Source organism: Caretta caretta, chromosome 3, assembly GCF_965140235.1.
Source record: "Caretta caretta isolate rCarCar2 chromosome 3, rCarCar1.hap1, whole genome shotgun sequence".
NCBI classification, from domain to species: domain Eukaryota; kingdom Metazoa; phylum Chordata; order Testudines; family Cheloniidae; genus Caretta; species Caretta caretta.
In genome coordinates, this window is record NC_134208.1 from 148,346,451 (window position 1) to 148,370,630 (window position 24,180).

The 24,180-nt window shown below is 39.6% G+C and overlaps 1 protein-coding gene across 8 annotated transcripts in view; it reads left to right on the plus strand.

Moving 5' to 3' along the window:
* LTBP1 (latent transforming growth factor beta binding protein 1) overlaps positions 1–24,180 on the plus strand; it is a 379,724-nt gene that overhangs the window by 232,225 nt on the left and 123,319 nt on the right. For 3 of the 8 annotated variants that reach the window (XM_048843595.2, XM_075127005.1, XM_048843599.2), the window contains exons 11-15: positions 8,798–8,965; positions 13,278–13,511; positions 17,967–17,989; positions 20,074–20,176; positions 23,180–23,278. In XM_048843595.2, the coding sequence (XP_048699552.1) occupies positions 8,798–8,965; positions 13,278–13,511; positions 17,967–17,989; positions 20,074–20,176; positions 23,180–23,278 (627 nt within the window). The remainder of the gene's footprint in view (positions 1–8,797; positions 8,966–13,277; positions 13,512–17,966; positions 17,990–20,073; positions 20,177–23,179; positions 23,279–24,180) is intronic. The other 5 variants (XM_048843598.2, XM_048843602.2, XM_048843600.2 and 2 more) reach the window with 4 other exon arrangements.

The window sequence follows — 24,180 nt, forward strand, 5'->3', positions numbered from 1 at the left end:
GAGGATTGGGCCAAAAGAAATCTGAGGTTCAACAAGGACAAGTGCAGAGTCCTGCACTTAGGACGGAAGAATCCCATGCACCGCTACAGACTAGGGACCAAATGGCTCAGCAGCAGTTCTGCAGAAAAGGACGTAGGGGTTACAGTGGACGAGAAGCTGGGTATGAGTCAACAGTGTGCCCTTGTTGCCAAGAAGGCCAATGGCATTTTGGGATGTATAAGTAGGGGCATTGCCAGCAGATTGAGGGACGTGATCGTTCCCCTCTGTTGGACATTGGTGAGACCTCATCTGGAGTACTGTGTCCAGTTTTGGGCCCCACACTACAAGAAGGATGTGGAAAAATTGTAGAGAGTCCAGCGGAGGGCAACAAAAATGATTAGGGGACTGGAACACATGACTTATGAGGAGAGGCTGAGGTAACTGGGATTGTTTAGTCTGCGGAAGAGAAGAATGAGGGGGGATTTGATAGCTGCTTTCAACTGCCTGAAAGAGGGTTCCAAAGAGGATGGATCTAGACTGTTCTCAGTGGTAGCTGATGACAGAACAAGGAGTAATGGTCTCAAGTTGCAGTGGAGGAGGTTTAGGTTGGATATTAGGAAAAACTTTTTCACTAGGAGGGTGGTGAAACACTGGAATGCGTTACCTAGGCAGGTGGTGGAATCTCCTTCCTTAGATATTTTTAAGGTCAGGCTTGACAAAGCCCTGGCTGGGATGATTTAGTTGGGGATTGCTTTGAGCAGGGGGTTGGACTAGATGACCACCTGAGGTCCCTTCCAACCCTGATATTGTATGATTCTGTGAATGTCTAAGATTGCTATGTCACATGTCAACTTGCAGGTACATGATGCTGTGTGCCAGATTTGATCTGCAGCCCTTACAATTATGGCTGAGGTTGGAGTACTCCCCTTTCAAGCATCACAAGACCAAGAAAGTCGCAGTCCCACCCCAAGTCTTACCAGAACTAGCTCAATGGCTAGACTCAGAGAAAGTATGACAGGGGTTCCCTTCTGTCCCCTCCCCAAAAATGAGACTCATTATAGGTGCCTGCCTGAACCATTTGCAGATGCAGGGGGCCCTTTGTCCCAGAATGAGCTGGAGCTGCATATAAACATCCTAGATCTCAGGGACATCCAGTTGGCCTGCATAGCATTTCTGCCTCTTCTGCAGAACTGCAAGGTCCAGATCTTGATGGACAACACATCCACGAGGCACTGTATAAACAAGCAAGGGGCTCTCAATCATTCTCTCTCTGCCAGGAAGCCATCAGGCCATGGATCTGGTGCCTTCACCGCAGTGTAACTCCACTGGCTCTTCACCTTCCAAAACCAGAAATGACTTGGCAGATTTCTTAACCTTTGAGTGGTCTCTGCAGATATTTTGCCAGGGAGGGCTCCCACAATAGAACTTTTTGATGCAGAGGACAACACTAAGTGCCTAAACATCTGCTCTAGAGGGGGCATGAGCTCAAGTTACTTACCAGACTCCTTCCTGCTAGTGATCTCCAGCCCTCCTATATGCCTTTCTCCCAGTTACCTCAAACCCAGGGTATTGACCAAGACAGTTTTGGCTATCAGACCTCTGCAAATATCCATTCGGATTCCCCTCCATCTCCTGATCTTCAGACATGATATCTCAGAACTATGTCAGTTATTGCACCCAGACCTGCAGTCATTTCACCTGGTGCCTTGGATGTTGGCTGATTGAGCAATGCTGGCAGGAGCTGTTCTCACCAGGTTCTCATATAGAGCGGGAAACCATCTACTAGGAATACCTATTCCTGTAAGTGGAAGCGGTTCTCCCTGTGGGCAATCCAGTATAATATGAAAACAGTAGAGGCCCTGATAGCAAACATCCTCAAATACATGCTACACTTGAAACATGCCAGACTGGCTTTTAGGTCTGTCAAAGTCCAAATTTCCAGCAATATCAAGTTGTAACTCTCTGATACAATTACACTTGGTCTTCTCCCATCCAATGGTGCTGAGATTCTTCAAGGGCCTCCTGCATACTTATCTACCTGTTAGAGACCTGACTCCTATGTGGGATTTCAGCATTGTCCTCCTAAAACTTATGAGGCCTCTGTTCAAGCCACTATCGGATTGTTCAGTACATCACTTTACTCTCATGGCAGTCTTTTATTACCTTGACCTGAATAATCAATAAGCTCCATGCCCTTATGGATGTACCTCCTTACATATTCTTTCACAGGGACAAGAGCGTTCTGAGACTGCACCCTAAGTTCATCCCTAAATTGATCTCAAAGTTTCACCTGAGTCAGTTGATTAACCTACTGGTCTTTTCCCCAAAGCCACACAAGACACCATGAGAGAAAAGGCTGCATAGTTCGGATGTTTCCACAACCTTGCTCTATACCTTGATAAGACCTTTTAGATTGTCTCCTCATCTTTTTATGGCTAAATCCACCTTGTCAAAGAGTCAGCTATTCTAAGTGGATTACATAATGTAGCTCCCTCCACCTGTTACCAGTCAAAGCACACTCATTCATGGTACATGCAGCATCTTTGGCCTGCTTCAGAAATGTGCCACTGTCTCAGATCTGCAAAGCAGCAAAGTGGAAACTTTTATCAAAAATTATTCACTTGACATGGTGGCTAAGTCTGATGCCAAGTTCAGAAAAGCAATACTTCAGTTTTTATTTCACTAATGCAGCTAAAGCTCCTCATTCCTGGCATTCTGAGGTGATACTGCTTGCCAGTCCCTTATAGTGGGTTCCACAGTGGCACGTTCTTAAAGATGAAAGAATGGTTACTTACCTACAGTAACTGTGGCTCTTCAAGATGTTGTAGTCAGTGTGGCTCCCATGAACCACCCTATGTCCCTGCTGTTTGGAATCCCCAGCAACACAGGCTTTGAATTATGAGGGAACTGAGGGAGGGTCACAGCTACTCTTCACTTTATGCCCTCATAAGGGAGCATGAAGAGGCACGGGGCACGTGCAGCTCTGACAGACACTGCTATCAATAGGCTTTGATCTCGTGCATGAAACACATGCGTATGTATGGTGGGTTCCACAATGACAACATCGCAAAGAACTACAGTTACTGTAGGGTAAGTAACTATTCTTTCCATTTCAGGCTCTGGTGAGCAGTGTTCTCTAGTGGGCACAAATTCTTCTGCCTGTCCCCCATCCCCCCAGGTTTACCCCTTCTGCTTTGTTCCCTCCAACCTGTCTCAGCATCCATTCTGTCTCTTCTCCACGCTGGCTCCTCATCCCAGTCACATCCTCCTCACCTGGCCATTGCTGTATTAATTTAGATGGAATAAATGGACCAAAGGTGTTAATGTAACCCAGTCACAGTCCAATATTAAACAGTGTTAAACAAGGTCGGGGTTTGGTATACAGAGATCTCAGCCTACTTAGTACCATGGCAAATACACAACTAAAAATCCTTTTAGCTTGTTATTAAAGATAAAGAAAAGAAGGGAAAACAACACATTTGAAATGTCAAGTATTAAATAAGGCTTTCACTTTAACAGCATCCCTTGTTCCTTTTCCCTTTAGCTGGTGAGAGCTTTTAGAAAGAAAAACCTCTTGTTTGATATCAGCGAGTAGCCGTATTAGTCTGTATCCACAAAAACAACAAGGAGTCCGGTGGCACCTTGAAGACCAACAGATTTATTTGAGCATAAGTTTTCGTAGGCAAAAACCCTGAAGAAGTGGGGTTTTTACCCATGAAAGCTTATGCTCAAATAAATCTGTTAGTCTTTAAGGTGCCACCGGACTCCTTGTTGCTCTTGTTTGGTAGACTGTTTAGATGGTATCTGAGTTGGTAATAACTGTCCTTTTGGGGAAGAGAAAATGTTAGTTGAGAGGGGCTGGAGCTATTGTTGCTGTTGTGGTTAAAGTCCAATCCTGTTTCATCCCAGATGGTGTTTGGGATTCATCTGGAGCCAGCAGAGGTAGTGATGTCACCTGAGTCCCTATCTCTGGCCCATTCTGGTGAGGACATTTCTTAGGATCAGGATGCAAAAGGCCCAGGGTACCAGGAGATGTAGGGGTTGGCAGCCATGATGGTGAAGCTCATTCCAGTAGCCAGTTTTTCTCCCAAAGTGTCTTTCCTTAAGGGAATAGTGGGTGGAATTGCTCATCCCCATTATTTTTTCCACTATTTAGGCTTAGTTTCTGACACACAAGTTTTGATTCACTGATTTCTGGTTCCACACTTTTCTTGTTTACGAAGCATGATCTTAACACAGTCTTTGAATTATATCAGGAGGCCTTTTTGTTTGGACTAATTCAGTTTTTCTGTCCTGCTTTTGTACCTTTTCACATCAGCATTTGTTGTTATAGGTTATTGTGACATTGTATTAACTTTCACAGTTTTTACAGTTGAACTCATAACTAGGGTAAATTTGTAGGCCCAATTATCGCAACGTGATTCCCAATCTCCACTCCTCAGGCTTCATCCCACATCCCAGTTCTGTCTCCTTGCCCAGCAATTCCCTGTTCCTCCCTTCCCCCAGTTCCTCATCCAATCTCTCACTCTTCCCTATTCTGGCCTGCACTTCCCCCAGTCCACATTCCCTGTCCCAATCTCCTTCCCTGTCTCCTCATCGAAGCTTGGTGTGTCCCTGACCCTTCCCTGGCTCCTCGTCCCAGTCTCTTTGCCCAGCCAGTCCAGTTCTTCCCATCTTCCGATCTCTCCCCCCTTCACCCTCATCTCCTTCTCCCAGTTCCATTGGTTCTCTGTTCCAGTCTTCTTGCCCTGCAGTCTCCCAGTTTCCAACACCCCAGGTCCTCATCGAATCTCCCCACGCTTACTGGCTCCCTGTCCCCGCCACCGTTTCTCTCCATGGTTCTTTGTCCCATTCTGCTCCTTTCTTCATTTCTAGTCATAGTGCCCTTGCCCAGCCAGTCCTAATGTCCGTCCTATCCCCACCCCAACTCCGAGTCTCAGTTTCCCTCCAGCCACGCTGCCAGCTCCCACCCCAAGGCTTTGTCATCTTATATTTTTTTGCAGCAGGAACATGTGTGGCAGAGGAAAATTAAAACAACTGAACTTGAACAATTTTTCCAGAGAAATACTGCTGATTTCTCTTTTAACATGGCACATTTTCTTCGTAACAGAAAATGAAATAATTAATATGCTTCTGTCATTTTGGCAGAGTAACAACATTTGTTCAAAAACTTACATACCATAAAATTATATCATAAAATTGTACATGACCAACAATACCAACATCTTCAAAAGCTACCAAATGGTAGATTTACAAACAGTCAAACTAATGACCCACAGAATATATAGTACTTATCTGAAGAGAAACCATAAGAATTAAAATTGGAAATGGAAAGACCAATTATACAACAGACTTCTTATCTCTGGTTAGCCTTTTGCTGTAGGATACCATTGTGCTTAGAGTTAATGATTTTTCTGAATTATTTAATAGCTTTTTTGGATGGAATACTGATAGGATTTCTGATCTAATTATACATGTCTTATAAGAGAATTATAATTATATTTTGACATATTTAATAAAGTTTAGATTTTAAGACATTCCCTCACTATAACTGCAAGGGACACTTTTTCCCCCTAAACAAAATTTTGTCAAAATTGATATTTTTCACACACAAAAATTGGTTTTCCCTCCTACAGATTTTGTATTGATTTTATATATTTTCTGAACAGCTCTAGATGGGAATGGTGTCTAATTGAATATTGCTTGGATCTTATAGTTAACATTGTCATTTAGGATCTTGAAGAGAGAATAAACAGCATGATACTGAATTGGTTGATGTTGCAAACAACATTTAGGACAGAGAAGTAAGTCAGAGGGGTGTTGAGACATTTGAAATATGAAGTAACTATTTACATGGTAATATTTTGATGTGAGCACCCTGTACTGGAATTCCCCACATGACCCTTAGTTATGATTACCAGCACTGAATGCTGCAATCACAGAAATTAGGTATGCAATATCCCTACCCCAAATTCTAAGTGTACATGTCCTTACTGTGATACTTACCTTCACGGTTGATGACACCATGATCTTCCTTTTGTTCAGGCATGTAATCTGGGTGAGAACTTGCTTCACCTTCCCTCTAAACATGCACATCCAGGTGATGTCTAAATCCTGCCACTCCTTCCTATACATTTCGTAAATATGATCTTTACTCACCTTCCGAACTGCAGAAACCACATAATTTTATTACTGTTACCTCTGTCCTCCCTCCCCCTTTCCCACTTGTTTTTTGTTAAACTCACTTGTTGTGCCTTGTTTCAAATTAGATTATAAACTCCTCTAGGCAAGAATTGTGTTTCCTGTGGGGTTTGTACAAAACCTAGCACAATGATTGAGCCACAGTCTTCATTGGACCCTTTAATGTTACCTCAATACAGATTAATAGTAATAATAATAAAATTACTCATATTAGAATCATGGCTTCTCCTTTCTGTCCCTCTCCATATTAGGCTGTCAAAAAGGATAGGATTAACAAAAGCCTCAGTAGTGCTGGTGATTATCATTCGGAGAAGGCATGTTTTATTTCTGGATGACGTGTCTGAGCCCCACTTGTGGAAAAACTTGATTTATTATTCTTTTAATGTAACAAAGTCTTTGCTCAGTGACATTGGGAAGGGAATGAGAAGAATGTATCTTTCCTTTTCCGCTTACCCTCACTAGACTGGAGCCAGCAGGGAGCTTTGGGAGGAGCTGTCATCTTGAAAGCAGAGATCGTGCAATGTCCCTTCCACTCGGAAATAGGGGTGGTGGGAACTCTATTGATATTATCGTGGAAAGGATGTGTGTGTACCTGAGGGTGGTAGGGACATGCTTTCTGACCACCATGGTACCAATACTTGTTACTCTTACAGCAGTTTGAGATGCATGCCAGATGGGTGCAGGTGCTGGTATCATGGTACTACCAAGAAAATAGGTGCAACCTTAGAAATATGGAAAGGATTGAAGTTACATGTCCCAGGATTAATTCAAGTTTTGTTAACAGATCTGGGACAAATAATCTGGAATGCTGATACTTAGTGGGAGAAAGCTCTTCAGAATGCAGTAATGCAAAGGATACAACAAAATCACCTTTACAATTTTCCATTTTTGCTTCGTTGATAATGAGATTGCCACCTCAGTATTCTTTCTTTTCCTCTGTGCTTGATGGAGGGAAAACCTGGGCAGTACTGTGAATACATAAGAAACTTTATTTAGTTATTTGGGGCAACTTAAAAGGTTTTATGTAGTTGTAGTGTGATAAAGTGGCAAAAAAAAGTCATGGCAGTTTAAGACTACATAAGCAGAGGCATCACATAAGTCACATATTGTTCAGTGAAATTCCACCATGAAGATTAACAGAGATGCTTGAAATGTTTGTTTCTAATTTCTGTTGTGTTGAATCTTTAACAAAAACATCTTTTCCCCAAAAAAATTTCTTGGGTGTTGGAGTTAAGTAGGCATTAGCAAAGTGAAAAAGTTGTAAACAGCATGAATAAGAATAATTTCTTCCCTTAGTAAAATCAGGCTTTACTTGCTTCATATTTCTGAGGTCATAAACTTATGACTTCTCCAGTTGACCATAGTGTCTTATAGGAAAAACAGGGTAGGCAACACCTGAATTTCTAATGTGAAAAGCTGGTGGGGGAGGGGGAAAAGATATATAAAGCTCAATCTCTGCCCCTCTTTCCCCCAACCTTATGTAGCTGTGCCTTTGGAAGACGCAACATAGCCCTAAATATTGTATCAGACATGCGTTCTGAGACTTAGTCACTGTCCTATGTTGGTGGCTGTTGATGCTCAAATATTAAATAACTTTTTTTATAGTTTAAAAATTACATTGCAATTAGTTTGTATATATGCTCTGACATTTCCAGTTGATTTCCACGTCTCTGAAATCATTGCCCTTATTTTGATTTAATTGAATTTTCACCCAGTTCTGTCAACTTTTTTTTTGGGGGGGGGGGGGGGGGAGAATATTAAGATTGGATGGATCTCAGCCTCATATTATGTCCACACTAGGCAAAGTTTATATCTTTTGTATGTGCAATGATCAAAAATATGCCAAGGCACTGTGCTTTTCTTGGACCAGAGCAATTTTGAATCTCAGTGGAATATTTAATCTCATATATTTGAGGGGGTAGATGGTACAGCAAAGAGGTTGGGGTGAGGTGGGGCATGACCTGCAGCATTACTAGTTGACTATTTCAGCAAACAGCTTTTAAGTCTGGTTAAAGAAAGAAACAGCAGGATAATCTAAAATTGTTCCCTTTATTCAGCTGTTTTGATTGCAAAATGTCTTTGTTGTCAGAACTAGAAATATTCAACCAGTTGTTGTTAAAATGTATAAAACACAGTGAAATGTAAATATGTAATTGCCTTGTCCATTTAAGAACAGCTGTCTGATATATAATACTCAAAATAGCCCTTTTGCAGTCCCATCTGTTTCTATGGCTTTGTAAGTCTGAGTGGTTGTGACTGTGTAGCCTGACAGTGTTCTGTATTACTGTTCACCTGCTTTAAGCTTATGCTGTAGTGCTCATGCATGGGAAAGAGAGCTGTTTCTAATTCTGTGTTTCTAGAGCATGGCAACTTCTGGTGTGAATATCAGCTTTGATTCCTAAAATTATCAGTTTTATACTGTGTGTAGTGCTCGTCTGAATTCAGATGCTGTTGATCCCAAATAAGAAATCTTCCTTATATCCTGAGTACTGAGAGACCCAAGCATTTTTTTTAAAAATTGTTGGCAGATAGCAGTGTTAATCCTGTTCGCTGGTGATAGAACTCCTGTGGTGTTTCTCATGTAAACTCTAGCGTCCTCCTTCCCTTTTTGCTGCAGCTGATAATCCTATGGTCTCTGAAGAGAAAGGGCCCTGTTACCGGTTTGTCAGTGCAGGAAAGCAGTGCATGCACCCTCTCTCTGTTCAGCTCAGCAAGCAGCTCTGCTGTTGCAGTGTTGGCAAGGCCTGGGGCCCACACTGTGAGAAATGTCCCCTTCCAGGAACAGGTAAGAGGTGCCCAGAAAAACCTCAAACGCTTACCCACACACTGTATGCAGAATACGTACTATATCACCTCCTACACTTTACCTATTTTTTGTGTCCTGTAGTTTCTTGCAGGTTTTGTAAATGCTAATAGAAAAATACAATACAGCTTTTTTTGGTTTGGATAAACTAGCATTCATAAGAAAGATGGGATTTTCCGTTGCTATGTAATGGTAGGCTTCCAATTTAACAAATAGTGTGTGGGGTTTTAAATTCCTAATTCCTGTAACATGAAGATAAGGTTAGTATGTGGGGATCTGGATAAATTGAACCAAAGTGTCTTTAATACTTTTCAAACATAAAAGGCACAAACAAAATGATGGAAGGTTTTGGGAAATAGTTTGCTACGCCTGCATGCATTAAGTTTTCATTATAAATAGTGGAAGTTACATGTGGGCAAGTGTACTCCCCCCTTTTTTCCCCAATATGTTTCTAACACACTTTTGTAGGGTGGTGCTACGGATGGTATTATCAGAATAGTAACAGCTGAAAAATTAAATATTACAAATTATTTTTGGCTGAAACAATCACTTGTGGCACACTTAGGGTCAGATTCTGCCATCCTTACTTTGAGTAACATCTTATTCCGTGAGTAGTCCAGTTGGGTTTTGTTTTTTTAAAAAGGCTTGCTGAACAAAAAAACACATCAGTCATCAACTTGGTGCACCAAAGAGATGGGATCACTGGTTTTAGTGAAGCCACTCACAGACTAAGATACTACTCAATGTGAGTAGTAAGGATTGTTTCAGAGTGCCTATTATCTAATGTTACTTAAAACTTAAATGTCAGAATTCTGAATCTTTTAAGGCTTCGTTTCAAGATTAGTTCACTGTTTCATTTGGATGTATGGTAAAACAAATGACTAAAAGCACTTAACATCAGTTCACTGTTCTAGCTCAATTTTATTACCATTATGTGTATTAAATTTAATAATTGTTTCAGTTGTGTTTAGTGGATTAGTGTATGTGTTTCCTGGATTTGTAGGTGATAGAATAGAACTTGAACTATAATACACTGCGTTTACTGAAACTGCTGCTATAGAGGTCACTGGTATAATACCATACAGTATCAAAGGAAATTTTTGTTCTTATCTAGAACATGGTTTTATGGTACATCGGCTCATATTTTCAGAAGTGACTAGAAGTGTTTGGGTGTCCAACGTGGAACATTGTAACAGGATCTAATTTTCAGAAAATACTGGGCCCCGTTAAGATGTTTGAATTTGGGCTCCAAAAACTGAAGCAATCAAAATCACTAGTCACTTTTGAATATTTGGGCCATTATTTCCAGTATGAATATTTGACTGATAGTTCATACATCAATGGTGACTTTTTATGTCCGTCTGTTTTGCACTGTCAGACAAGTAATGCTTGAGCACTTTTTACATGGAACAATATTCTCATCAGGTGACAAGTTATTTAATTGGAGGAACAATATTTGGTTCCTGTGAGAATTCTAAAGATCAGGAATTTGTGTCCTGCTTGGTCTAAATTAGAACTGAACAGATATCTTTTTGCAAATGTTGTTTCTCAAATAAAAATAAGTGTTTTAATACTGTATGCTATTTATGTAATTGGAATGACAATTCTAATGAAATAAATTAACATATTAGTTTACTAGTGAGAGAGTATAAAATATACAAAAAGGTCAATTATTAATATGGGAGCCTGATTCTGTGGGTGAAATCCTGGCCCAATTGAAGATAATAGGAGTTTGCCATTGACTTCAATGAAATTTGAATTTCACCCTACATCTTTTGCGTTACTAAATCTCCCATTGAACAGACAGCAAAAAAATGTAGGATCCATAGTAAAAAAATATATATCTATATGTGATGTGTTCACCAGAATGAAAAATATGTGGAGTACCGGTATATCTGGACATTATTTTGTAATATTGTTTTAGGCACCTAATTAAGTAGAACTTCTGTATGTAATCATTTTAGAAGTAAAAAACATATTTAAGGGCCACATTTTTAAAGGGACTTCAATCTGATCTCCACTTTTGTGTCCACAATTAATTAGAAGCACAAGTGAGGTTATATAGACATCAAACTATCTGATTTGTGACTTCAGTGAATTTGTAAACGACATCTTTTGTCCTTACAAAAATGTACCAGCAATTGACTGGAAGTGCAAAATTGGAAGCTGGCTTTACAACTTTACCCTGTAATATATTTTTAACCCCTTTTTAAGGTGGATAAAACATGAGGTAGCCATTTAATAAAATATATTAGCATTTGCAAAAGTACGGTTCAAATTAGGAATGAAAAAGCATGCAATAGGCCAGATCGTGCCCTCCATCATAAAAAGATCTGGGAGGATCAAAATTAAACGGAAAAACTCAGCAAATTTTAAACTGCAGGGTTTAAGCTGCATCACCCTCTTCAGCTGGCAAGGATTGGTGGTCTGTTGAAAAGTCTATGGGGACTGGCCTCCTACTCCATTAATGTTTCACGATATAGGGGTAGATCTTCCGCTTCTGTAAAGCATCATCACTGGAACATGAAGGGCCAGATTTTCTTAGTTGCCCCCTGGGCACTATTGTCCCACATATCAACTTGATTGTATTTAGAGCCGTGATGATAATAAGGCCCTGCTCCCACTAAACCCCTAACTTGTTTCTCTCCTCTACCAGCTGAGTTTTTCAAGCACTGAGCAAGAATCCACTATTTTGGGTGGGATGATCACAGAGCCAGAGGTCCTCTGCATCTCGCTACAACTCCCAAACCTCAGAACCTGGAGTTCATGCAGAGGGACTAATGTGGGGTCAGAATAGATGCTGCTTAGCTTCAACTACCTTTTCTTCTGATAGATTTATGAGCAGGATTTCCACTCCTCCCTTCTAGAGATGATCTAACCATATATCAGCCCTCTTAGCAAGTACTAAAGAAATACTCTTTTAAAAAATCCAGATGAAGTGTTGTTATTTTTTCTGCACATATGGAAAGGCATGTTATTTTTTGAATATTATACCATATTACAATATTTTGATCCTGTTCTGCGTGAATCAGAACAATGGAGTCAGTATAAATTTTAAATTTCAGTGAGGCAAGACCACCACTGTATTTGAAGATAATACTGTAGGATGAAACAGGTACTATATATTTGGGGACCTTTTTGGAACCCTTACTTTTGGAGATATTTTGATATTCGTTTAATTTTATTTTTAAGAAAAAATAGACATCATTATGTTGTTGTAGATTTCTGAAAGACATGCCACAGGTTTCCTTTAAATCATTTATTAATATCACATTTGAATTACTGAAACATTTTTATGTTTCATTTAAAGATTAATATATGACTAAATATTTTTTAAAATGAGAGATTTTTTCATGTAAATTATAGTCATTGCCTATTTTTTAAATATGTTTACTTTTCTAAATAATACTGTTTCCAAAGTCAGATTGCTACACATGACTCTCTTAAAAACCCCAATCTAAAATATGCTTTTGCTGGTAACACTTTTTTTCAGTGGTCTCCTCCCCAACAAGGAGGAAAGTATCCAGCAGAACTTTTCAAATTGTAGGAGATCTTAGTATTTCACTGAAATAATCTTTTCCATAGTAAAATTTCATTCAATTTCACTTGTTCTGAGAGACTGATTTATAAACTAGGTAACTCCATGTTAGGACATATGGAGTATATCATGGTTTCACTAGTATTTTAACATTCATTGTGGGCCTTATCCAAAGCCAAATGAAGTCTATGGAAAGACTCGCTCATGTGAGTTCAGTATGGTCTAGATCAAGGAGTATGTAAGGTTTCTGGTGTAGTTGATTCATATATCTTAAATAAATGTTATAAATCAAGATTTTTCAGCTTGATGTCTCTGGTTCAGTGGTAGTAAGAAGCTACTTTTTATTCTTCGGCAACTTCAAAAAGGGAACTATAGAAATAATAAATCCTAGTTACTTATGCTCTATAAACAATGACACGTTGCAGATGCAAAGTCACCTCAGAAATAACATACTATGTGAATTAGATTAATTAAAAATGGTTCAGCTGTAGAGACATATTTAACACAGCTGAAGAAAGAAATAATAAACTGGAGGGTAAGCCTTTTATAGAGGAATGAATTAAGTCCTAAAGTAATTTTTCAGAGGTATTCAATAATATTAGCATGCAATAATGTTTGTTCTTAAATATAGCATATTTTGTTATAAAAATGTACATACAGTAGCAGAGTTGATTTGTGTTCATTATAATTTTCCATTGTGTCAAAATATTGCACTTTTAGACTCTTAAAAGGAATATTTTCCCATCCCAAATCTAGCTGCTTTTAAGGAAATCTGCCCTGGTGGAATGGGTTATACGGTTTCTGGCTCTCATAGAAACAAGCTATATCATCACCCTGCAGTTAGAGTACAGCCACCTGTCATTGGCAAGACCCAGATTACTCAACCTGTTGCTAAAGGTACTTCTCCTCCACCTCTCCCAGCAAAGGAAGAGCCAGTGGAGGCACTGACCTTCTCACAGAAAAGTGAGCCCGAGGTGGCTGTGCAAGAAGGTGAGAGTGGAAAAGGATCTTGATCTGTAGTTTAGTAGACAGCTATAAATTTCTGTGCATGTACTTCTGTTTTACATCCTTTTTCTACAGTGTGTATATAGAATTTGAGGGTTTTTAAATAATGAAGAGCTCCATGTCACTGGATGAATTATGCTACAGACTGTAGTTTCAGTCATTGTTATACAATAGCTCCCCTTATACACTGAAAACTCCACACAGAGAAAACCGTAGTTTGGCTTAATTTTTGTGAGCAATAGAAACTGAAAATGTTTGTTCTCTTATAAGGATTCCTGTAACAATATTAGGCATCTCTAAAATGTGAAAAGTCTCATTACTGTCTTATTTCTTACAATGAGGCCTCTTTCTGTAAGTTTTTTCTCAATCTTTGCATGGGTTTCTGCAAGCTCCTCTAAATACCATTAGCAGCTTTAAAATGCCCTGTTTTTAACATGCTTAATATGAATGCAGAAGCAAAGAAATACAGACAGCCTGCAGCATGTGCAAAAATAAATGCATTGCCAACACGCTATTGGTGAACAGAATATAGGCAGGTAAAAATCTGATTGTGAGGAGTGTTGTGATGGTTTGGAGTCCTTTATATGTTATTTTCAAGAAGTAATTATGCAACTGGTGCACGGGGCAACAGTTGGAAGTGTCTGAGTAAATTTTGCAGAACTTCATGGGAAATGCAGTCACCATAGATTTACTTCTTCTAAGGATCAATTCCCTGGTGCTCCTTTAATAAAAACAACCTAACATTTTAATTGAAAAAGCAAACAAACAATGTAAATAGACAATCTGTTTTGCAAATTGGAAAATCCTACCTTGAACTTGGCAGCCTTCATTCTGAAAAGCTGAGTGATATTTCTGGATCAGGAAGGTAGAAAAAATATGAGATATTTTTCAAGTAAGTGAGTTCCGTCTGCTATAATATGAGTTACATAAGTAGAGGGAGAGACTTGAGACTTTCCAATCTTTGAAGAGGAATTGTCAACCTGTTTAGGCCTTGAAAGGAAAATAAAAACTATTCGGTATTTTAAAGGACTCAAGGGATTCTCTCTGTTCTAATTCCACCTTTTCAGTTGCTCATACCTTTCTTACACAGTTCCTTTTGAGCTGAAATTTTCCATGCTTAGTGTCAGCCCAAAAATGAAATTTACACTTTTTCTCACCAGAAATTTTGTGCGAGGATAAATCAAAACAACTGAAGCTAGAAATTCTAAGTTTTATAGAACTCAGGGAGATGTAAAAATACAGGAAAGTTTGAAGAAAATTGACTCACTAGTTTTAAAATTACACATTGAAAAAACACTGTGCTCACTTGAAGTCAGTAATGATGCTCATGCATGTTAGAATTTTTATTCTTTTTATGCATTTAATAAAACCTTTGAAATGCAAAATATTCTTCTATACTCAATTTGTCTGCAATGCTTAAGAACTGGAGCTAGTAAGGAAATGTTTTTTGTTCCCATGGGGGAAAAAATGGGTTGGGGGGGTGTCTTAAAACCCCCACAGAAACTGGGGGGGAAATCAGTTTACAGCAATGGAAAACCATAACATTTCTACTGAAAACTAGCATTGAGCCAAAAGTGCTTAATTTTTGGTTGCTAGAAACAAACAAAAAAAATCAGGGTTTGATTTTTTTGGTGACACTCCCTCCTCCCAATTTTTGTTTTGTTTTGTTTAGTCAATATTGGATATTTTCCATGGAAATTTTCATTTTGACAAAAAAAGCCTTTTTTGGTGGAAAAATCACATTTTCAATTAAACTTTGATCAACTCTATAAGAACACCTCTGCTAAGGATGCCTTGCTCCTGTGGTAAAGCCAGCAGAGATTGTAAGCTCCTCAAGTTGAGTATCTCCAGTTTAAGTAAGTTTCAACAGACCAAACAGGTCCATATCAAAAGATTTGCATGCTTCATTAATGGCAGTTTCCTCACTTAAGGGTGGGTAAATTACAGGCCAGGAGCCTGCAGGGCTCATCAGCACTGTAATGGGTAGCCTCACCGGGCTGGGGAGCCTTTAACATAGCACTTATGCTACATCACAGGTGCATACTGGACCTAAGCCAGCATAGCCTGCAACAAAAGGATCATCTCAGCAAAAGGGACCCCTCCAGTGGCATAGATCTGGGATAGAGGTTGCTATTCCACCCTTCCACCTATCTGCCAGTGTTGAGGGCAAAGCAAGGACTTTTCTGTGATTCACACACTGCTGTACTAATTATGCTGGGGGCCAGCCTGGCATATAGTCAGCCCGGGATAAGTCATGCACCTCTTGAGAACGTGTTGTGTGCTCCTTGGCTGTAATTAGGATGAATCCTCAAAGGAGAGGGAATAGAAACAGTGGCTGCACAAATGCTGTACCAGTTTTCTGACTGGAACAGGGACCAGGAATCTGGCCCAACATCTTTGGAGGATCCAAACCATATTTTAAAAGTATTAAACTCTGTTAGCAAATAGCATCCTTTAGAGACACTGCATTGGATTTATATTCAGGATAGTCTTTGAGACTTACATAGGTTGACAGTAGCCCTCTTTAAGGATTTAAAAGTCTCAGATATATCTATCAGAGGTTAGGATAATATAAAAATACCTAAGATGCATTATATTTTCAAGCTTAAATATTTAAACTAATGTTAACGTAGTCATTTTTTAAAGATTGTGAAGCAGTTGACAACATTTAGGGATTAACTAACTACCAACAAATTTTCATTTGTAAAATAAAGATTTTTTTTTTTTAAATATGGAACTTTTGGGGACAAACTTGGCAAGAAAGTCATTTCTGTTTGTTTTATATTTTGCTACTTTACAATTTAAATACTGCACAACTGAGCAGATTAATACCAAAACAAAAATTCATTACAAAACATTCAATAACTTGTATGTTTAACTACTTCAGTCAGGAGTGTGAAAAATTCACACCCCTGAGTGGTGTTCTTAAACTGACCTAAGTCCCTGTGTAGACAGTGCTAGGTTGATGAAAGAATTGGAGGTGGGTTATGTATGCCAATGGGAGTATCCCTTCCATTGGCATAGGTAGTGTCTACATTGAAGCACCACAGCTGTGTTGCTGTAGCATTTTAAAGTGTACACAAGCCCTAAATTTCACCAAAACCAGATACCATAATTAGGGGCCTACGAAATTCACAGCCATGAAAAACGCGTCACGGACTGTGAAATCTGGTCTCCCCCATGAAATCTGTTGTGAAGTCTGGTCTTTTGTGTCCTTTCACCTTATCAAAACAGATTTCTCAGAGGGGGAGACCAGTGTTTCTCAAGATGGGGGTCCTGATTCAAAAGAGGGTTGTGGGGGGATCGCAAGGTTATTGTGGGTGGGTCATGGTATTGCCACCTTACTTCTGTGCTGTCTTCAGAGCTGGGTGGCCAGCCGGAGAGCAGCGGCTGCTGCTGGCCAGGCACCCAGCTCTGAAGGCGGCACCCCACCAGCAGCAGTGCAGAAGTAAGGGTGGCAATACCATAGTATGCCACCCTTCTGTGCTGCTGCCTTCAGAGTTGGGTCAGGACCGTACAGATACAACACTGTGAAATTTCAGATTTAAATGTCTGAAATTATGAAATTTAAGATTTTTTAAATCCTTTGAATGTGAAATTGACCAAAATGGACTGTGAATTTGGTAGGACCTTAACCATAATATACATGCTTAGTCCTTTCACACACTGTCTCATTACAATAGCAGTGCTGTACAATAATATAAAAAAAATCATTTTCGCAGTCGTCATCTTGAGTTACTGGGCCAGATCATCAGCTAGGGTAAATCTATGGAGCTCTGTTGAATTTGATGGCTTTATGTTGATTTACTCCAGTTAAGGATCTGGCCCATAATGTTTATCCCAAGTATTCCTTGAGACAAATTCAGGAATTGCACATGTTTTTGATATGGTTAATTAGGGTCCTCCACCTCCCTTTTCCCCCTTAAATCACAAGAATATACACAAGGCTCACAACAATAACAATAACAAATCGCAATAACAAAACTACTACATAAAAACGAATGCTTTAAAATACAATTCCATAGTTTTACAGGCATCACTGTGTTTTCCAGCAGCTCTGACAAGTTCTAGGAAAATTAAATAAGAACTAGCTAATGGAGCTGAAAATTAGGGGATGAGATGGCAGGCTGTGTTATTTTATAGAGCCTGATTCTGACCTTGTTTTATGTCAGAATAAATCCACTGACTTTTGCAAAGTTACTTCTCATCTGTACGAGTCTGAGATCAGAATCAGGTCCATAGTCCTTATGAGACAGCCAAGTGGAAATTGAAATATGATGATAATTTCTTGGTTAATTGTTTTTAAATGGTACTAAGGCCTGGAATGCACAAATAATTTCAGAACACATTAAAATGACTCATGTTTTTGACACATTCTTTCTATTCAAACTAGTTAATTCCATTCCTTTTCTTTTTTTTTTCTTTTCTTTCTGGTTTTAGTGGCAACTGCAGCCCCTGATCAGGTAAAACATGAATTCTTTATTATATGCTTTCACAAAATAACTACAGTACAATAGAGGATCCAGGGGATTTGCATCCAGCTATGAGAAATGTACTGTATACGAGAATATAACAGTACTGTATGAGGCTGTGGCAATTCAGACTCATTGGTAGTACACACATTGTTCAATTTTCCACTGAAATTTACCAGTGACCATTAAAAAGCATCAGTCATAGTTGCTTAGGGCTAAAACTGGGATTCATCATATGTTCATAAAGGTTAGGGCTCCGATTCATCACTTCATCTGTATTCAACAACTCACTTAATTGTGCTTAATTGTAGGCACACACCCACGTCCCATTGCTTCAATGGACTTTAAGTATGTGCTTAAGTGCTATCCTAAATGGGGATGCTTCCCTGAATTGAGGGCTAGATGAACAGCATGCAAGAGTACCACTAACAAAAATGTCCATGATGAGGTTAAATAGGGAAGTCATACAGACTGATCTGGATTGCTTGGTAGGCTGAGCCCATTCAAATAAAATATGTTTCAATATAGCCAAATGGAAGGTCATACTTCTAGGAACAAGGAACACAGGCCATCCCTAAAGAATGGAGGACTGTATCATAAAAAGCAGTGACCCTGAATAGGATTTAGGGGTCATAGTGGACAAGCAACTTTACAGGAGCTCCTAATGCGATTCTGTGGCAAAAAGGATTAATGCAATTCTTGGCTGTATCAACAGGGAAGTAGTGAGTAGGAGTAGGGAGCGGATTTTGCCTCTGTATACAGCATTTGTGAGACTGATACTGGAATAGTGTATACATTTCTGACATCAGCATTTTTAAGAGGATGTTGAAAAATTGGAGACAGTGAAGAAAAGAGCTAAAGATTATTTGAAAGCTGGAGAATATGTATAACAGTGAGAGACATAAAGAGCTCAATCTGATTGACTTATAAAAAAAAAAAGATTGAAAGGCGACTTGATTACAGTGTATAAGTACCTCCATGGGAAGAAAATATAGGACACTCAAAGACTCTTTAAGCTAGCAGAGAAAGCTAGAACAAGAACTAATGACTGGAAGCTGAACCCAGACAAATTCAAATTAGAAATGAGGCACAAATTTTTAACAGTGAGTATGATTAACCATTAGAACACACTACCAAAGGAAGTGGTGGATTCTCCATCTCTTCATGTCTTCAGATTGAGACGGGAAACTTTTGGAAGATAGAAACTTAGTCAAACACAAGTTATTGGGCTCAATATTGGGGTAACTGGGTAAAATTTAATGGTCCTTGTTATACAGGAGGGCAGATTAGAGGATCGTCACTTTTGACCTTAAACTCTTTGAATCTCTGAATCAGTATAGTTTACTACTTTCCTCCATATGAAGCTATATAATGATAAGAACTTTCAGCCCCTAGTTACAGAAGTAATCAAAATGCTTTTAAAAATAAAATATTGGTAATTAGATATCACACAAATAATGAGCTTATTGAGTATTTGTTTATTTACTCCAGTGACAGTTTTGCCTAATTAAGAAATGTAAACCAGGCCCCCCTAAAGTAGAGCAGTATCTTGCAGTGGGCAGTGTATTATACTTTCTGCTTTGATTTGTTAGGGATAACAATAGCTATGCTTCATTTCACACCTCCATAGTGATGCAAGCATCTCTAACTTATGAAAATAAAAAGTCTAATACAATGACCATTGTGATAAGTTCTCTGTCAGCCAAAGGCCTGCAGATGCCCATGAGTGTGCCCTATATTTGTGATAGAGATATATTTATAAAATATAAAATTGCACTCTAAACTGCAATTAAATATATTTTTGAACTATTCTAAAGTGAGAGATGGGGCTGCTCATGAGTGGTAACACCAATGTGGAACTAGAACCCTTATGAGTAACCACTTCAGATAATGGCAGTATTGCATGGTATGCCACCATTATTTCATATTTTAATTAGTCATACTTAGTTTGTTGTTAACATGTAATAGGTATGGAAGAACAGCAACTGTTTTCCCAGACAACAGTTTCCCACACAACTCAGAAAACTGCATTAAAATCACATCTTCAAATTGTAAATTTTTAAATATTTTCTTAGGAATTAGTTTCACTTGATGATCAAGAAAAGCCTGTGCTAGAGCCTGGTCAACCTCAGCTTTCTCCTGGGATTTCAACAATTAACCTGCATCCACAATTTCCAGGTAGCTCTTTTTGACGACTCCTCCTTTAGCGGATTGACAGTACTTGTGAATCAAAGAATGGAATACTACATTTTGCTATAGGTTCCTTTCTGTTTCAGAATCTAATTTGAAACTCTGGATTCACAAATTTAGGGCCTGATCCTGCAATAATTTTACTCCTGCAAGTGATCCTTACAAGAATGGCCCCATTAAAGTCAGTTGGACTACTTGTGTAAGTGCGTGCAGAACTGGTCCCTCTGAGTCCAGTTCTGCAGATGCTCTGCACACACAGCTCCCATTGAAGTCAATAGGAGTGTTATGAGGGGATTGTAATGGAAGGATTGTCCTGTAAGGAGTGAAATTCTTTACCTAGGAAAATTCTAAATGGAATAATAATACAAAACAACAACTAAACTTTGTAACATTATTATTAAAAATGTGCTAAGTGCTTTAGAGAATGAATACGGAAACATTGTCTCTGCCCCAAAGAAATTACACTCTAACTTCAAGCTGGATACAACATTTGAGAGTAATAATCCAAAGGTGCGAAAATAAGAAGGTTGACAATTAGACCACACGATGACTGTTACTGAGTGTGCACATTTTGGTTCCATTCAAGTTACTGTTGTTCTTAATGGTAAATTGGTGCACTACTTGTAGCAACATGGAAGACGTGGGTTTTTTGAAGGGATATTCATTAGAAGATGGTAGTGGCTTGGCGAACAGGTTTTGTGAGAGCATTCAATGAACAGGAGGCAGAACGTTAACAGTCATAGATCCAGGATCACAGGGGTAGCCGTGTTAGACTGGATCTGTAAAAGCAGCAAAGAGTCCTGTGGCACCTTATAGACGCATAAGCTTTCGTGGGTGATGGTGTGGCTGATCAGGTTAGGTCCTGTGATGGTGTCGCTGGTGTAGATATGTGGGCAGAGTTGGCCTCGAGGTTTGTTGCATGGATTGGTTCCTGAGTTAGAGTTCAGCAACCACTTGTGCTGTGGCATCATCAGGGATACTGTTCCTGACTGCTTGTATTCCATTGTGCGTGGGATGTTTGTGTAGCACAACTGATTGCTGAGCTCTGTGACTTTATCCTCATGCACAATTATTTCAAATTTGGTGACAGTATATGCCTCCAGACCAGTGGCACTGCTATGGGCACCTGCATGGCCCCACAATATGCCAACGTTTTTATGGCTGACCTGGAACAACGCTTCCTCAGCTCTCGTCCACTCACGCCCCTTCTCTACCTACACTACATTGATGACATCTTCATCATCTGGACCCATGGGAAGGAAACTCTGGAAGAATTCCACCACAATTTCAATAGCTTTCACCCCACCATCAACCTCAGCCTGGACCAATCTACATGGGAGGTCCACTTCCTAGGCACCACGGTGCAAATAAGCGACGGTCACGTTAACACCACTCTATACCGAAAACCCACCGACCGCTATGCCCACCTTCATGCCTCCAGCTTCCATCCCGGACACACCACATGATCCATTGTCTACAGCCAAGCGCTGAGGTACAACTGCATTTGCTCCAACCCCTCAGAGACCAACACCTACAAGATCTTCACCAAGCATTCTCAAAACTACGATATCCACATGAGGAAATAAGGAAACAGATCAGCAGGGCCAGACATGTACCCAGAAGCCTCCTGCTGCAAGACAAGCCTAAGAAAGAAACCAACAGAACTCCACTGGCCATCACATACAGTCCTCAGCTAAAACCTCTCCAACGCATCATCAGTGATCTACAACCCATCCTGGACAACGATCCCTCACTTTCACAGGCTGTGGGAGGCAGGCTAGTCCTCGCCCACGGACAACCCGCCAACCTGAAGCGTATTCTCACCAGCAACGACACACCGCACCATAGTAACTCTAACTCAGGAACCAATCCATGCAATAAACCTCGATGCCAACTCTTCCCACATATCTACACCAGCGACACCATCACAGGACCTAACCAGATCAGCCACACCATCACCGGTTCATTTTCCTGCATGTCCACCAATGTAATATACGCCATCATGTGCCAGCAATGCCCCTCTGCTATGTACATTGGCTAAACTGGACAGTCCCTACGTAAAAGGATAGATGGACACAAATCAGATATTAGGAATGGCAATATACAAAAACCTGTATGAGAACACTTCAACCTTCCTGGACACACAATAGCAGATTTAAAGGTAGCTATCCTGCAGCAAAAAAACTTCAGGACGAGACTTCAAAGAGAAACGTCTGAGCTTCCGTTCATTTGCAAATTTGACACCATCAGCTCAGGCTTAAACAAAGACTGTGAATGGCTAGCCAACTACAAAAGCAGTGTCTCCTCCCTTGGTGTTCACACCTTAACTGCTAGAAAAGGGCCTCATCCTCCCTGATTGAACTAACCTCGTTATCCCTAGCCTGATTCTTGCTTGCATATGTATACCTGCCTCTGGAAATTTCCACTACATACATCCGACAAAGTGGGTGTTCACCCACGAAAGCTTATGCTCCAATATGTCTGTTAGTCTATAAGGTGCTACAGGACTCTTTGCCGCTTCTATAGATCCAGGAGTGGAAGAAGGAAATGGGATTGGAAGGGGTTGCGGTTGGCATCACTGAAGGAGCAAAAGGTAGGCAAAGTGTTAAGAGTCAAAGACAGATATTGTAGGCTGAGGTGAAATGGTGGATGACCTTGAATATAAGAACAAGAAGTTTGAAGTCCATTGTGCTGTGGGTGCAATCCACCTCTGATAATGGGGACTCTCATTGAGGTGCCTAAATCTAGATTTAGATGTCTAAATTTAGGTGCAAAAAATTTGGCCACTAGACATTATTTGTTTAACCCAGAACAAAGGTTTTTTTTCCTCAAGTGGTGTAATGATAAAAACCTCAAACTGTTTTTCTTATTTAGAATCAAAGAAGCGTAAATTACAAAAAGCCTTCATACTGTCAGATTAGTTCAATACTGTGTGTGTTATGTGTTGAAATATATCTTAAATATGATTGTTTTCCATTCTATATCAAACAGCAGTGATTGAAAAAACCTCCCCTCCCCTGCCTGTTGAAGTTGCCCCTGAAGTTTCTACTTCAAGTGCAAGTCAAGTAATTGCACCTACTCAAGTTACAGGTATGGTACTTGCCTTTTAGCGTAAAAATAGGGTAAGATATGACTCTGAACACATTCCTGATAATAACACCTAACTAGTACCACACTACCATTGAATTGTAATAGCAAATAGACTGTAACAGTAGAGCACAGGGAATACTTAACTAGGAGGTACAACACAGGAGGGCAAAATAACACCGTAAGGAGTATGTTTTCAGCAGAGTTAGGACTTGGGCTCCCTTGATTGCAGGTACAATTTGCTTCCTCATTTTTATGCCCACAAAATAAATGGTGGGTGAAAATCTGAATAATTCCACCTTTAGATATCTGATCTGCTCCACAGTCAGGTAGTTAATATTCAGATTTGCACCCACAATTGAATTGTGGGTATAAAAATGCAAGCACAATGTATAATCATAGAAAAAGGATGTGAAATGGTTTTTTACATGTTTGTACAGTGCCTAGCACAATGGGACTCTGATCCATGATTGGGATTCCTAGAGACTACCATAATATTACTACTACAAGTTATAATGAATATTTAATAGTCAAGATAGACTGCTCAATGAAGGGAAAGGTGACCAACATAACAATGGGAGTCCATTGTGGAGGATGCACTGTTCATGCTCCAGCATAAACATGAAAACTTTTGCTGCATGAAGTAAGTTCAAATTAGCCGCCTTGTTGGAGGGGCAAGTATGTATCCCTGAGTGACAGGGGAAGACTCAGAGGCAGCCATGCCATTAGAAGAAGTAATCAACAGGCTGTTGTAAGAGACACCAATGATGGATAAAACATTGGTAGAAACCACAGCAATAGAGGACGCAGAAATTGAAAGCTATCAGAAGGCAAAGATAAGAATGGGATGAATAAAGCCTGTGAGAATTCTTTGCACTTTGAGACTGCAGAGGGATAACTAACCC